The 14,913-nt window shown below is 42.5% G+C and overlaps 1 protein-coding gene across 1 annotated transcript in view; it reads right to left on the bottom strand.

Annotated features, from left to right (window-relative positions):
• VPRBP (Vpr (HIV-1) binding protein) overlaps window positions 1-14,913 on the bottom strand; it is a 45,676-nt gene that overhangs the window by 19,052 nt on the left and 11,711 nt on the right. Inside the window, exons 8-17 of the mRNA XM_008947718.1 lie at window positions 14,049-14,207; window positions 11,392-11,571; window positions 10,330-10,539; window positions 8,992-9,161; window positions 7,117-7,241; window positions 4,782-6,042; window positions 3,671-3,869; window positions 2,884-2,966; window positions 1,907-1,991; window positions 237-470 (exon numbers count right to left, since the gene is read on the bottom strand). Coding sequence (XP_008945966.1) covers window positions 237-470; window positions 1,907-1,991; window positions 2,884-2,966; window positions 3,671-3,869; window positions 4,782-6,042; window positions 7,117-7,241; window positions 8,992-9,161; window positions 10,330-10,539; window positions 11,392-11,571; window positions 14,049-14,207 — 2,706 coding nt within the window. The remainder of the gene's footprint in view (window positions 1-236; window positions 471-1,906; window positions 1,992-2,883; window positions 2,967-3,670; window positions 3,870-4,781; window positions 6,043-7,116; window positions 7,242-8,991; window positions 9,162-10,329; window positions 10,540-11,391; window positions 11,572-14,048; window positions 14,208-14,913) is intronic.

Below are 14,913 nucleotides of genomic sequence, written 5' to 3'. Positions count from 1 at the left end.
AAGTATCTCTTGTTCTGTGTTAGTTCTTCTAGACCATATAAGAGGGAGAATCAAGATTTAAATTAGCTAGCTGTTCAACAGTCCCTACTTACTTCATTCACAGACAAAAACTGTTGTTATTGTACATAACCTGCAGCACAGCAGCTGTTAATACAACATTTGCAAACAGCTCCTCGTTTATCCATACAAATTATTTAGGTCCCAGCACATCAGTTACCACAGTGGCCAAAGGATACAATTTCTGTGTTGACTATGACCTCCAGCCCATTAGGATGGAAAACACCACTGATGGTCATGTTGAATTTGTCAAACTTGTGGATGGCTTGTGCCGATCTGACATCCCAGAGGACACCATCATTTAGGACAAGGTCATCAGTGGGGTTAAAGGTGGCACAGTTCTTCTTGTAGTTGTTGGCAAGATCTGGGTTAAACAGAGTCAATAGCTTGTTGCCAGTCTGAATATCATAGATCTTTTAGATTAAAAAGAAAAAGAAAGATTAGTCACAATTTGCAGTATACCTGTGCCTAAGCTCACCCCATGCTCCCTTCTAGATTGTTTCCACAATCATCCCATTTCCCACTTCGCTTTTCTATTTCAAGTGAGAATATTCCAAAAGATAACCTCCTGGTTCACAGCTGGAACCAAGACTATTTTGAAACCAAGCATGTTTTGGCCACTTCTTAGCTTACTGTAGGTTCATTGCAATACAACCAGGATTAGTTCCAAAGGAACTAAGCCCCTTATGAAAAGTGGGCTGGGACACTGCAGCCACAAGGTAACACTTAGCCAGAAACTGTTTCAGAAATGTAACTGCTTTCAGAGCACATGGTATTTGCAAACATAAAAACTCCAAAGCACACAACGAGGGGGAAAAAGCCAGAAACTACAGAAAAGGAGTTAAAATTCCTGGCATTTACAGGGAAAAGTAACTTTCTGAGATTTGTCTGAACAAACTGTTTGAAGAAAAAAAGATAACAAGGTCTTTAACTAGTACAAAGGGTGTTTATAACCATCTTCTCAGATAAATTTGTTCTGTAACACCCCTCAGATCCTAGCTCTCTTTCAAGCTTACAGAAAGGAAAAAATTCTCTATAGTTGGCAAATAAACCTATTTACCAGATAAACACAATATACAAACTGATCTGACTTCCAGATAAATCCAAGTTAAAAACTGGGCAGGATTGGATAGTTTGCTTAACCAAATCAAAGCAATAATTCAAACCATAAATAATTTGAATACATTACATTTCATGACAATTTTTTATGTAAATAGTCTTTCAAAAGAGACAGTGCCTATAATGAAGGCAAATTAACACTGAGAAGCAGCAGACGTACTCTGAAGCCTGCCTCTGTCAAATTTGCATTTATTCATAGAAAACAGTACAACAACATTCTCTGAAAATATATTGCTAAAAATTAAATTACCCAAAAGCAGGCTGAAAATCTGGGGGGGGCAAAAGGAGGACATTTATAAGGAGGACACTTTTAACAGGCCATTTCCCACAGCTGTTGACTGAGCTACTGTTTACAGTGGAACTTTTATTAATATTATTAGTATTACTGAAAAATAAGGCAAAGGAGGCAACTTCAGGAGAAAGAAAACAAAAAAAAACAGTCCTGCACAATCTCTCTCAAATGATTAAACCAAGGCAGATTCTACAACTGTCCTGAATACTAACGACAGAGGCAACACATAGCACACGGCTCGTGCTACTGCTGGTTTGGAATAGTCAAGTTTATACCCTTAGACGCAGGGAGAAGTTATTTGGCACTTCCACAGCTTTCATCCAAAACCTCTTAGCTCAACACAGAGCATCACAGCACCCAGATCGGTTAATGTTAACACGTCCTGTGAATAATCATTCTTGTCAGAGCATCACAACCATAACCTTTACTGGTACTCACATGGGCAATGTCTCCTTTTGTGCCAATGACCCTATCCTGAGAGTGCTTGCTGAACTCCACATACTGGTCATCAGGGAAGGAATGCCTGTAGATAGAGTCAGCAAAGACATCAAGGAACAGCAGCTCAAATCCCCTGTGTGAACCAAACACTACCCCAACACTGCCAGCAGAGGTTTCAACAATGCAGAAAAGCAAAAATGTAGAAAAGACTTTTCTTCACCCTTGACCACGACATGCTACAATTGGAATTTGCAGGCAAATGTCTGCTGCAGATACAGCTTTTACAGCAGACCAGTGGAAAAATCACAAGCAGCAAATTCACAGGCTTGTCATCAACAGGGTCTGCCATAAACACAACACTATTCAGAGGTGCAGGCGATGAATGGCATCAGGAGTGTTCCAACGGGCACGCAGGCCTGACGCATGTTATATTTTTTACCTGAAGAATCCCCTCTAGATAACCTAAACCATGTCACACCAAAATTGTTCCTTATATCTAAGGTAGACAACAGTCAAACCTTTTACAAATTAAGAGCCCTCTGCCTGTTTTTTATGGGAAGGAACAATTGTAAATACAGAAATCAATTTTAAATAGCTTTATGCAGGTCTGAAAATTTCATCATGCAATTCACCGGATAGAAAAATCACTGTTGTCCCTGAAGGCAAAGAACTAAGTTTGTATTTTTAATCTCGTGCTTTTAAATTAGCTTGACAATCTTTCTGGAGCCAGTTAAAGAATTTTTCTATCTTGCAATGAATAGGACATTAGGTAGTTAGAATTCAGCAAAGCTGTCTGTACTAAATAAAACAGGGAAGATACTAAACATGAGAAAGAGATTACATGTTATTTTCTCACAAGAGACATTATGTGAGCTGTGCTGTACTGTCCTTTCATAGGTCGTTGCTCAGGTTGCTGCCTATATTGAACCATTCTTTTAAGTGCAGGATACCCCACAGCTAGATCAGAGTATACTTACTTCATATCGAAGACAGATTTCATTCCCCACAATGCAGAGAGAGGTTGGCTCCACGTGGCAGATGTCAGCAATAGAGACCCATCCTGTATTTCCAGATGGGAGTGGAGAGTAAGGAAAGGAAAAGAATACCAAGGAAAACACAGGTTATCATTTTACCTGTACACTTAAACTTAACCAGATAAATTTAGGAACTATAGCACATTTTGTACTTACTCAACTACTCCCATGGGGATGAAGTCTAGGTATCTAATACTATGTATAATATAAAGTGTCCTTGGCAGACAAAGAAAAAGGTTACAGATAACAGTGGGTATGACCCATAATGTTAACAGCAGATAAAATCAGGGTAATTCACGCCTGAATTTTGATGCGCTGTGAGTAGAGTTCATTCTGCTTATAAATCAGTTACCTTTCATTCTTCCTAGAATCATCCCCCAGAAAATTTTAATCCAACAAAGGAAGGTTATATAAACGCTGGTATCTCATCTCACATTTGTCTTAAATACAATAGTCAGCTTAAGCGTTTTTGCACTTCCAGACATACATATTGGTTACTTCCCAAGGCACACAGCTACTGTGCATCTTCTCTATCACCTTGGGAAGAGAAAGAATAATTGTAGAACTCACAGAGGGGGACTATGTAGCTACTACAAGCACTTCCGTGGCAGGCATTGCAGGCCAGCCAGTAGGTCCATTTTAGATGTACGTACCCAGATGGGCACAAAACATACCAGGGCTTAGGCTGTGAGGACTTCTGAAACTCCAAACAGGTCTTTGATTTACTCACCCTGGATGGCTCGAGGTGGGTGATGGCAGAGTTATGGCAGTTGTAACTGGCCTCTTCCTGTCCACTGAACACATTATAGAGTTTCAATTGCCCCGTCCAAGTACCCAGCATCAAGAATCGTTCTCTTGCAGAAAACGCGCAACAGGTAAAGCCACTCTCGTCCTCATTTGCTTCCCTGAACACAGAAATTGGACGGAACCTAGAGAAGGTAGAAATACAAGGGTCACCCAAAAGAGAGAAAAGCAAAACTGAAATGTTGCATGACGATATTAAAGCCAGTCCATAAAAATCATATGGGTATAAATTATAGCTTTCCTCTAGGACAAGCTAAGGGTCAACTGCAGGACTAGTGCTCAAGTGGGTACGTTACAACAGTGTTTGCAAAGTTTCAGGGTTTGTTTTGCACTGTTAAGTACTTCTGTTAAAGCACAGCACTGCTGAAGCACTGGGGAGTTAGTCTTCAAAACTGGATTGATGGAAAATCTGTAATGCAGTCACCTGGAGAAGTACAGACAGCTAGCAAAAAAAAAAAAAAAAAAAAAATTTCTAACAGTTTTGAAATACTCCACACAAAAAAGCATGGCACATCAACCAAATAACCTCCTGCCATCATAACTTCCCAGGGTGATACTAGTATCACTGTGAAGATGTTCTCATGTATGTGTCATCTTTATAAACTTTACATCATCTTCCAAGTTGACTGGAGCAGAGGCAGGCCACATAAAAAAGCTTAGCAAACTGTGGGGCTGTGATTTCAGCTGTAAGAACAAAATATGGATTCTGCTGCCTATAAAAAAATAACTCATGTTACATTCTTACCTTCCAAAGGTGAGCAAAGAGCTATGAGATTCATTAGTCAAAGCAGCTAATAAATTAGTACAATACTGCAAATAGAAGTGTGCTTTCCACACTAAGCATCAGTACTAAGGACAAGAGAAACAGAACAGCTTCTAAAACTGCCTTTCAAGGCTCTCCCACTTGTCACTGTTGAATTAAAACACTTCTTCTTCCAAGGCTGCTCTGGTGTGGGACCGCACAGCCTGAATCCAGGTAAGGCACTCTGGCACAGGGTACATTCTAAGAGGGATCAAGAAACGTTTTGCTTCCTTACCTGCTAAATATTAGGTGTCTATCAAAGCAGCCACCATCCACCCCTCCGTACTTTGGAAAGGCTGCCCTGCGAGTCAGTCGTGAGGTAAAGTTAGTGGGCGCCTGGCGCCTCTGTTTTGGCTCAGGACACTGGTGGGGAGTAAAGAGAGAGAAAGGGGGACAGGTGGCAACAGGGTTCTTGCAGCGGGCGTGCTGCTCCCTAAGGTACTCTGTGATTATACTGTCCAGCGTGGGTGGGGAAGGAAGGTGCCTGTCCAGCTGCTTTTTGATAGCTGGGCTCTGGCTGTAGGCGCCATGGTCCGATTTTTGTCGCAACACTCTGATCTTTCTGCCGTTGCAGGGAGATGGCCTCTCCCTGACAAAGCTAATCCTGCCGATCAGAGGAGAGCTGCTGGCGTAAGAAGGGCCTGGAAGGGCAAGCGGACCCTGCGATACAGACGGCCTTGCCTGAGTGTGGACAGAGGTGGCAGTGGAGCCTACAGAAGCGTGGCTACTCAGGCGGGCCGAGATGCCGTTCGCTATGCGAGGAGTGCGAGGCAGGGTCACGGGAGAGGCCGCAGCCGCCACGGGGGCAAGGGCAGAGGAGTGAGATGCCGCAGTCATGGGGAGGTCAGCCTCTTTGGTTAGGACAGACGCAGTTTCTCCCAGGCCCTTCGAGACAAGGTGGTTCCGAATCAGGAGCAGCAGCTCCTTCTCAGGAAACGTGATCCTTGACTGGGCCACCACGTCAGCTTTCTGCAGCCGGGCCAGGGAGACATCTGTGCCAATGAGCAAGGGCTTCCCCGAGACACGCTCGATCAGCTCAGCTGCGTACTTGCAGAACTTCACATGCTCACTGCGCTTGTCCTGCAGCACCGGCTCCTTCATCAGCTGCTGAATTTGGCAGCTGCTGAAGAGGGGGAGCTTGCTGATGATCTGCCGGACGGTGCTGCTGCGCGAGAGCCCCACCAAGGCTTTGCAGGCCAATGCTCGGATCTGATCCGCATCCGTGATCGGCATCTTTACTGACAGCAGCGACAGCAGCACTTTGATGCCGTTGTTGGACTGCACCACGTTCCACATCTTGGCTAATGTGTGCTCACTGCTCTTGGGGGCCTGAGGAAGCTTTCGCCGAGGAGTTCCAGAGATGAATTTGCCAATACTGGAGATCCGATTATCTGGGCCACATACACAATTGATGATGATCTGAAGGGCTGATTTCTGAATCTCAGCATCATGGATGAAAAATTCACCTTCAGCAACTCCAAGGATGATACTAATGCCTAGTAAGGGAAAGAAACAGTCTCTTTAGTACTCTCAAACTTATCTTACACAGTCCATCAGACAAGTAAAAAAAATTCTTCCACTAATTTGAGGAAAATAGGTAATTCTCTTCATTCTGGGCATTTCTTAAGTTCTGTTAACTAGCATAAGGCATATTCTTCTACTTCCCTGGCAAAATGTTTTCCTACACTGATGTCTTCTACAACATCAGTAAGCAAAAAGTCAGTCAGCCATGGCCCAGGAATGCAAAATACCTGGCACAGAGACAGATGCACAGGCATGCATCTGATTCTTACTGCAGAAAGCAGCTCTCTTCTATAAACACTAATAAACTGGAAACAGAAAGGAAGGAAGGGACTGTGTTATGAAGGGGAAAAAAAAAAAAAATCGTATCACAGCTTCCAAAAAGGAGTCAGACATAAAGGAAACTTAGGTTTTTTTTTTCTCCACTCTGACAGAGTTCCTTGTTAGTTCCCCATCCACTTCAGAAGATCAGAACCCTCACTCAAGAAAGAATTAGCGTTTTGTCTACAGAAAGGTTTTGTGCAAAAGAAGCTGTCTTTTGCCCATATCTAGTACTCTGACTGCCTTTTATTTTTTTGTCTGAAAAAAGGTCAGGCTGTAGTTAACACATAAGCCTTAGATGGCTTATCGTATTCATTCATATGCTGAATCTGCAGGTAGGCAGTTAGAGCATAACTCAAACAGCAGTAATTATTCCCCTCCCATATTCTCAAATGACATATCCCCAGGAGACTTAAATTTCTGGGCAGTTGAGGGAACCTAATACTCCCATTACAAAAGTAGACTTGCCTCCATCTGTATTTAATGAGCTCTTGAAAACAAGTGCAAGTCAAAGACCATGCTTTTAAGTTTGTAATCCAAACACAGTGCTAATCATGACAACAATTTTAACCACAGTCTACTTGCCCATTTATTTGCATCCTGCACAGTAACTCTAAATACATTATTTTAACTGTCGTCTCACTGTAGGTGAGAAACAGCCAGCAAAAAAACATGTAGCAGAAGACAACTGGCAAGTGCATGAGTCATCAGGACCATATTCAGCTTACCCACAGTGGAAACAGTAGATCCAGCTTCATCTAACACATCCACAGGTTCTGCCAGCTGCAACTGGATTTTAGGAACCACAGTCAGGATGGCTAGTACATCCAGAGCATATCGTACTGTGTCATTCCTGGAAGACACCAGAAGAACTTCTCAGAGGTGTACATACAGAGCTGTCTCATTAACATGAAGTACTATTCAATTTACTCTGCTCCGACAGCTAGGAGTAAATCGGTCACTTCTGATGTATTTGATGGTGCCTTTTGATTTTAGACTATTCCGTTCTTGGAGAGCTGGTCTGCACAGAAGGCAGTGCTCACATGCACACCACTGCCTGCAGTCTGCCAACATGCTGCCCACAGGCTCCTAAAAGCACTGTCATTTTATATTTCTAAAAATAAAGATGTTAAGACTTAACCACAAAAGCGTTTGACATAAAGCTCTAAATCTAATCTAACTCTGCATCATAGCTGTGAAACACTGCACTGCTGTCTGTTTAAAATCCTCTGTCACTGCTCAAGTAGGAAGGAAGTTCTGAAGCAAAGGGAAACTGATTAAAGTTTAAGTAAACCAGATAATTGTGATAGAGGAAAAGGCATCAACTTAAGCACCAGTTTAAGAGAGAGGAGTGTGTGGGAGATGGAAAGGGCTGTTAAGCAAGAGGTGGGAGAGCAGAACAATGCAAGAAAAGGGGGAAAGGTTTGAAAGCCTGCATGGAAAGGTAAGAGTTAATCCAGGTAGCAATTAGGAAACAGCTGCAGAGTAAGAAACAGGAGAACAGAAACTACTCAGGAGAGTGCAACCTGAGAGAGGGAAGGAGGCAGGGGACTGCAGAAGCAAAACATATTTCAATGGCTTCCAAGTGAAGATAGGCAAGGAGTTCCTGCCCGCAGCAGAAATGAGGAGAGAGAGAGTCCTGGAGACAAGAATACTGCTGATGACAACTAGTTTAGCAGACAGTGACTCAGTGATCTTATCTCTAGAGAGGACTACAGCTTCACTCTTCGGAGCAGATGGTCATTAGGATCAACAAAGGCTGGAACTTTGTACCCATCCTCCTTCTGAGCTGGGGACAGGATCCCAACAGTGTTCTATCAGAGCCTGGTGGCAGCTTCCTTTGTAAGGATGCTGCAGGTTTTTTGGGGGGAGGGGTGCCACAGAAAGCTAACAGATCATCATGACGCCCCCAAAGCCTGTCAGTGGTCAAGACAAGGGAGAAACTTAAAAGTGGTACCACAGGGAGAGCCCCTCTACTAACAAGTTGAGTTTAACAGCTGGTGGTGCATCATCCAGGGACATGGACCTGAGCACTGCACAGTAACAACCTTCAGTCTTTTTCCTCTCTCAAATGCTGGCTTGGAGCATACTCACAGGACTCTTCTGCACAGTCTATCTGCTCAGCACACTTCAAATACAACAAAACAGCAAAGTGACACAGTGTCCCCTCTGGAGTCAGCTAAACTTACTATGTCCTAACAGACATTCCACCTCTTTATAGCATTAAGATGTCTTGATTTCACTCTCTACTTTGAAGGTTTTCTAACCTTTCTCTAACAAAGGTAAACAAATTTGGAGACAGAAAGTGGCATAGAATTGTGATTAAGCTCTACCATGATGCAAATTTCTCCAAAATCAAATGCCTGAGGTATTTTGGATCTTCAGAAGCCTCATGACATCACTCTCCACCTCAGAATTTTAGTCCTTTCCAGTGTGTTAACTTTCATAAGCACTGTGTAGCCACAGCACAGGCCTTAACAGTACTAACAATGTGCCTGTTTTAAATACCATCAGAGAGGCAGAAAATCTAGAAATGCCCAAGAGTCACAACTTTCTAGAGTAACAACAGTCAACTTTATACAGTACTACAGCAAACAACTCACCTTGCATAGTACGTCTTCCAGTTGCATGCTATTGAAATGAGCTGAAGCATGAGCTGGACACAAGACAATTTGAGAAAAACCTCTGCTGGCTCCCAATAGAGCTGTGCTGGACCATACTCGATCAGGAACTCCATCATCTCTACGATCTGCTCATGAGTATACGAACAGGCCTGCAGGGTAGCGAGTTTGAAGCATTAGAAAAAGATCACAAGGGTTACAAACTTGCACATCAAGTCCCCCATTGCTGGGATTTAACTGAAAACTGCATCCAAAACGAGAAGACTACCACTGTCTCTTGCAGATTAAGTATGTACTTTCTGGTTTATCCCTCAGTTGTAAAAGAATATATCAACTGTCACTATAATACACAATAATAAGCTTAAGAATAATATCCTTTAAGTTTCTTTCAACTCCTAGAAGACTTAGGCCAATTTAAGAAGTTACATGAAATCAAAATTCTACTCTGATTTCAGCTACTAATCAAGCAGTTGCTAGACTACCATTCAAAACAAATTTCTGCTAAAGTATTTTAAAAGGCTGCAAAAATATTCAATTAGTTTCTAAGTCCTGACTACAAGACATACTAAAGAAAAAAGAAAGACCCAACACATTTGCTTTTCAATAATTTTCTTAAAATTACACAAGGTGGCATCAGTTTATGCATGTTTCTTTAGTTACTGGAAGTAAGAGATTTTTGCAGAAGCAAAAAAAATATCTTCTGTTTTCTCATTTCTGCTCTTCTAGAAAACTATCATAAATTAAAGCAGAAACCACAGGTTAATGTGCTCCCTCAAAACATGCAGCCATAAAATTCAGTTTTAAAAAAAAAAAAATCAGTTTGTAGGGATAAAGTAGGAAAAAAAGAAAGTATGGCCAATGCAAGAATCTACAGGGCCATTCCTAAAAACTATTTTGTCCAAAAGACATTTCCATTGTCAGTATAAAATCAAACTTGCTTCTAAGTTTTTCAACATTATGCACTTTTCTATATACACAGATCTTGTCCTTTCAGAGGTGAAAAGCACCAAATAACCCATAAGTATCAGAGATGGCCTGCCTTTAACTGAAATTTTTGAGAGATGGAAAGGGAACCACAGCAGATGAGCAGGAAACTCAATCAAATGTAGTTCAAATGAACATCAAGGGGCCTTCCGTATTTTTCTATTGCAGTGTCTTTCCACAAGGCAGGAAAAAAGTACAAATAAGCGTCTCCATTCCTATAAATCGCACACTGCCTAGTTATTCCACAGGCTTCACAGGACAGCCACATATTCCTGCAGCTTGGATTCACTTTAGAAATGCATCAATCATCTTAAAAGCTTGTAACATGCTACTCACCTTGTAGGGGGGCTGTGGGTGGACCAGAACGCCACCCTCGGTGCGCTGCAGTGACTGCTTCACCTGTTCAAGTTTGATAGCAAGGTGAGCCTCAAAGTATCTACGCAAGGCCATGCAGGTGTGCTTCCCAGTCTGGCGACTGGCAAAGATCTCATCGTCACTCAAGAGGGCTCCTTGGTCTTCCAGGTTTAAGATCTCAAGAGTGCTTATCTTTAGAAGAAGGTTGGGTGGGGGGGGAAAAAAAGTTTCTCATCAGCTCACTCTTCAGGAAAAGAAAGCACCCACAATTCTCAGCTGCACTTGTACTAAACCCAGACTGACTAACTTTGCTACACAAGCTAAACATGTACAAGCATGTTGTCTGGGAGCTGACAAAAGCTGTCTGAACAGAAAAAGGCTATCTGCTTGGATAAACACTAAATCTAAGAACTATCCCCCCTATCTAAGAAGAAAGGAATCCAGAAGTTACATCGATGTCCATCTGGAGGCAGCGTTGTGCCTCACTCCTAGCCAGTATGTACCAGCACACAAATGGTGCTTACACCCTGCAGCGCTGACATCCCCAAGTTAAGGACAACCCAAGCTACTCAGACTGCACAGCAACACCATGCAGACATACCAGCATCATTTGTGCTCATAAGGTGCTGCGATTACCACAGCACACATGCAGTTGTACCTCTCCTGAAACAAGGCTGGATTTCTTCTGCATCCAAAAGGGTGTGTGACAATACCGTGCATGTATGTGGAATGATGAGAAACATCTGAACTACCACTAAAGCACCACTGTTTGAATAAGTACAGTGTAACCCAGGAGCTGCACCAAAAAGCTCTCAAAGGGTAGCAAGTCTCTAAACAACAACCATCATCATCATAAAAATAATAAAGTGATCCACACATATATTGCTTGGAAAACTCACCCCACCTCTTTACCTCTTGGGAACTGAGGAGGAAAAAAACCCAGGCAAAACCACACAGAAGAGCAGCACTCTCCACAGTTGCACTGTAAAGTGTGCAATGCCTGTCACTAAAACCCTGCTCACCACATAAAACTACAAGCCTTACCAGGTTAACCAGACGTCGAAGGCCATCATGCCTGTCAAAAAGCTCCAGGACAGCACGAAAGGAGAAGCAAATGGAGAAGAACATGGTAGCATGGCAGCAGCCCGAGGCATGGGAGCACTCCATTAGCCATAACGTGTAGTTTACTACATCTGAAAGCACATTCTGTGGGTGCATGCACACCTAAAAAGCAAAAAAAAAAAAAAACAAAACATTCTTGAGAAGAACGTAAAACAGACTGCTGAAGAGAATTTGCCTAAGGAGAATGAGTGTTTTGAGGGACAGACACAGAGGACAAATATCAGTTACTCCCACCTTGACTTGGGACATGTGAGACATGAAATAAAAAGTCCCATTTCCAGACAAGTAAAAGAAAGCCCCTGTGATGCTAATAAAGGCTATAATGTAGTAATGTCAGACTAGCAACTGGTCTGTTCCTAGACCTAAACCACAGCAGTCACTGTAGTATAATTCCAGAGAATCCTTCTCCATGCCACCTTCAAGCTATCAAAAAAAAGCCTCACTAGCAGTAGAGAAGGAAGAGAAGTTTCCACTGCAGAAACAAAATCTCTCCTCAGTGTAACACTATCACAAGCTACCTTGATGTTCCAGCAAACTCTGGTAGCACCCAAGTCTAGGGGAATTGCAAGGATCATCACATGCAGATGTAAATCTGGAAATAGACAACTGAACTGGGCCTTTTCTCCTCCAAGACCCTGCCTCTGAGCCCTGCAGACCATGTGCTCAGAGCTGCGCTGGTGCCTACATCTGTTAGCTTCTAATGATGAGGAACTCTGAACCCTCTGCCAGGGTCAGCACCAAGAGGAACAGCACGGAGAGCTGAAGCAGTGGCACCAGCTGCTGTATGACAGGTTGGCAGATGTTTGTCTCTTCTCTGCTGGTGTTGAACATACTCAGAGACTACACTTGGTACCACCTTCAGTCTTGCTTCCACCCCAAGATCTGATGCTTGGTACAGAATACATGACAAGAGACTGCCCCTCAAAAATCTGCTTCCTCTGAAATCCAAAGATGAGAGGACTGTGCCACAAAAAACTGCTCTACTTGCTACCTGTAGATATTGGGGATAACAGCTGGCAGAAAGGACTACGTGACTACAAAAGCGCAGCGTTGTTTTATGACACGGCCTGAGGATGTCAAGCAGAAGGAATCCTCAAGCAGCACCCTGTCGCAGCTTTTGGTTTTCCTTTTGAACAACTATGCAAACAGCAAGTGGTATCAGGGGAAAAAAGCAGCAAAAAAGGGAGCATAGAGGGTTTTCTCATTACAAAGTTCAACAGGTCATATGAAGCCATGGTCCATCTTTCTGACATAATGAGCAAAAAACAAGTGGAGGGAACATTTCATCATTCCTGCCCTCACAAGGGAATATAACACAGGGCACAGACAGTCCTGATCAACCATGATTATCAAGAGGTTTTTGAACTCGCTCATCCAAACGCCTGCAGGACACAAATACCAGCAGAATCCACACAGATACAGACCTAAACAACTACTGCCAGTCCAGCCTCTATTTGCTCCGGATTGTTAAGCATGTTTAAATCACAACACACATTCAGACAGCATCAAAAACTAGGAAAGAATAAGCAGAAATGTACAGTTACTAGTTTAACAACTTCCATTTTTGGGCTAAAAAAAACCCACAACCAAAACACAACCTAGATGATGCCAGGCCAGGACTCAAAAGCCATCACTCAAAGCAGAGCAGAGCTGGAAGGCTTACAGGCTACAACTTTGCAGTTGTTTTGAATGAACTTTAGAGCAGGATGCTCCCCTATGCCAGTATTAATGCTCACAAGCTAAAAGTCCATCATTTTTTTTTTGGCATAGTAGCAGCTTCAGAATAAACTAATTCAATTAGTTTATTATAAATCAATTCATAGATCTGGCTCAGCACATACATGCTGCTGCCAGCACAAAAAAAGAAATAGAATGACTGCTTAAGGGTGGACCTGTCTGAAGGGATGCTCGTGGGAGGAACAGACCTGAACTGAGGAGGATTTCCTGTTCAAATATGAGGTGAGGAACTCCACCTTCATTATCAGCCATTTTAACATTTATAAGCTCAGGCTACAGAGAACCCTTAGAATTATTTAATTTGATTTTCTGAACAATGCAGACCAGACCTGCAATGGTCTGTTGTGCACTAACACCACCGCAGAAGCTACACTGCTGTCTGGAATCTGACTCAGGTACTGTGGAACACTGAAGCCATCCAGACTGGACTGGCATGGAAAAAAAACAATCTCAGGTACCCAAGTCCATGGGAACAGACAGGAAAGGAAAGACAAATGATAACAGAGATTTCCCCCACACACTTTTTTTTTTTTGTGGGTGGGGTAGGTGGTGGAGTGGCAAGATGGAATAATAAGATGAAGACAGGGATCAAAGTATTGAGACAATGCTGACAAGACAAGAGGCCTTCAGTTAGTTTCTCAGAAACCAAAACCCATACCCTTGAAACAAAACACTCAGCTACACCATTATTTATGTATTTCCTATTGCCTCCGCACATACCAAACTCTTCCATATAAATTTGCTTTTTAGCTTAGGAGATGTTTATTCGCTGTTTGGACACAGGTAGAACCACTAAGAAATTATGGGCATCACTGCAGTTCCAGTAAAAGAATGCCTCTTACCCTCTCCATGGCATCTTGATTGTAAGACAAATAATACAAGCACATGGAGACCCCTGTTGCTGCCATGGAAGGACGAGGAATCTCCAGCAGCTTCTGAACTCCTCTATGAGCCACAAACTCCGTTGCAAACTTGTTGTGCAGCAGCAGGGATGCCAAATGCTAAGGAAGGATAAAATCAGATTAGAATGGAATTCTTCAAACTGTCATCAATTTGCTTCCTTTTAAACATCTTGCAAAAGAAACACAAGAAAAGCAACTCAGAAATGATCTAACAGGCCACCTGAAGTTCTCCTTTCTTTTCATATTAACTCTTTTTTTCTTAGCACTGAAATATGTAAATTTGCACTTGTGCTTTGTACATGCCACATTGCTCGCAAGAAAAGCTTCACAAAATGAAGTTTAAAGGCTACAGTTAAAAGAGAAATCTGCAGTTTTTGCACTGAAGTTTACTACTCACTACTTTTCTGTATAACCAACACCTTAAGATGAAATGGTAAGAACCATTGTAAAGCCCACCCCATGCCCAGCTGAGGTAACCTACACCTTTAGTAGGAACAACGCTCCTTGGAAAAAAATTCTCAGACAAATGACAATGAATTTGAGAGAAAGATGACACTGGAAGATCACAGGCAGAGAGCTACTGTGAAAGAGGGAAAGAACACATAGAAAAATATAACTTCTGCTATACTGCAGGTTTGGCTTGAGTAAGGTTATTTTGCGTGGTTTTGTACCTTGCAGAGGTAACCTTAACGACTACTCAGACAAAACTACTGTATCTTAAACATTAAGCTCAGAGCTGTCGTGCTGGGGCTTCTGGGAGTAAGATGCTTACGGTTCTTATCCCTCACTAATGTCCCCTGAGATG

Source organism: Merops nubicus, unplaced genomic scaffold (assembly GCF_000691845.1).
Source record: "Merops nubicus isolate BGI_N331 unplaced genomic scaffold, ASM69184v1 scaffold16239, whole genome shotgun sequence".
NCBI classification, from domain to species: domain Eukaryota; kingdom Metazoa; phylum Chordata; class Aves; order Coraciiformes; family Meropidae; genus Merops; species Merops nubicus.
This window is presented reverse-complemented; position numbering and strand designations above follow the sequence as displayed.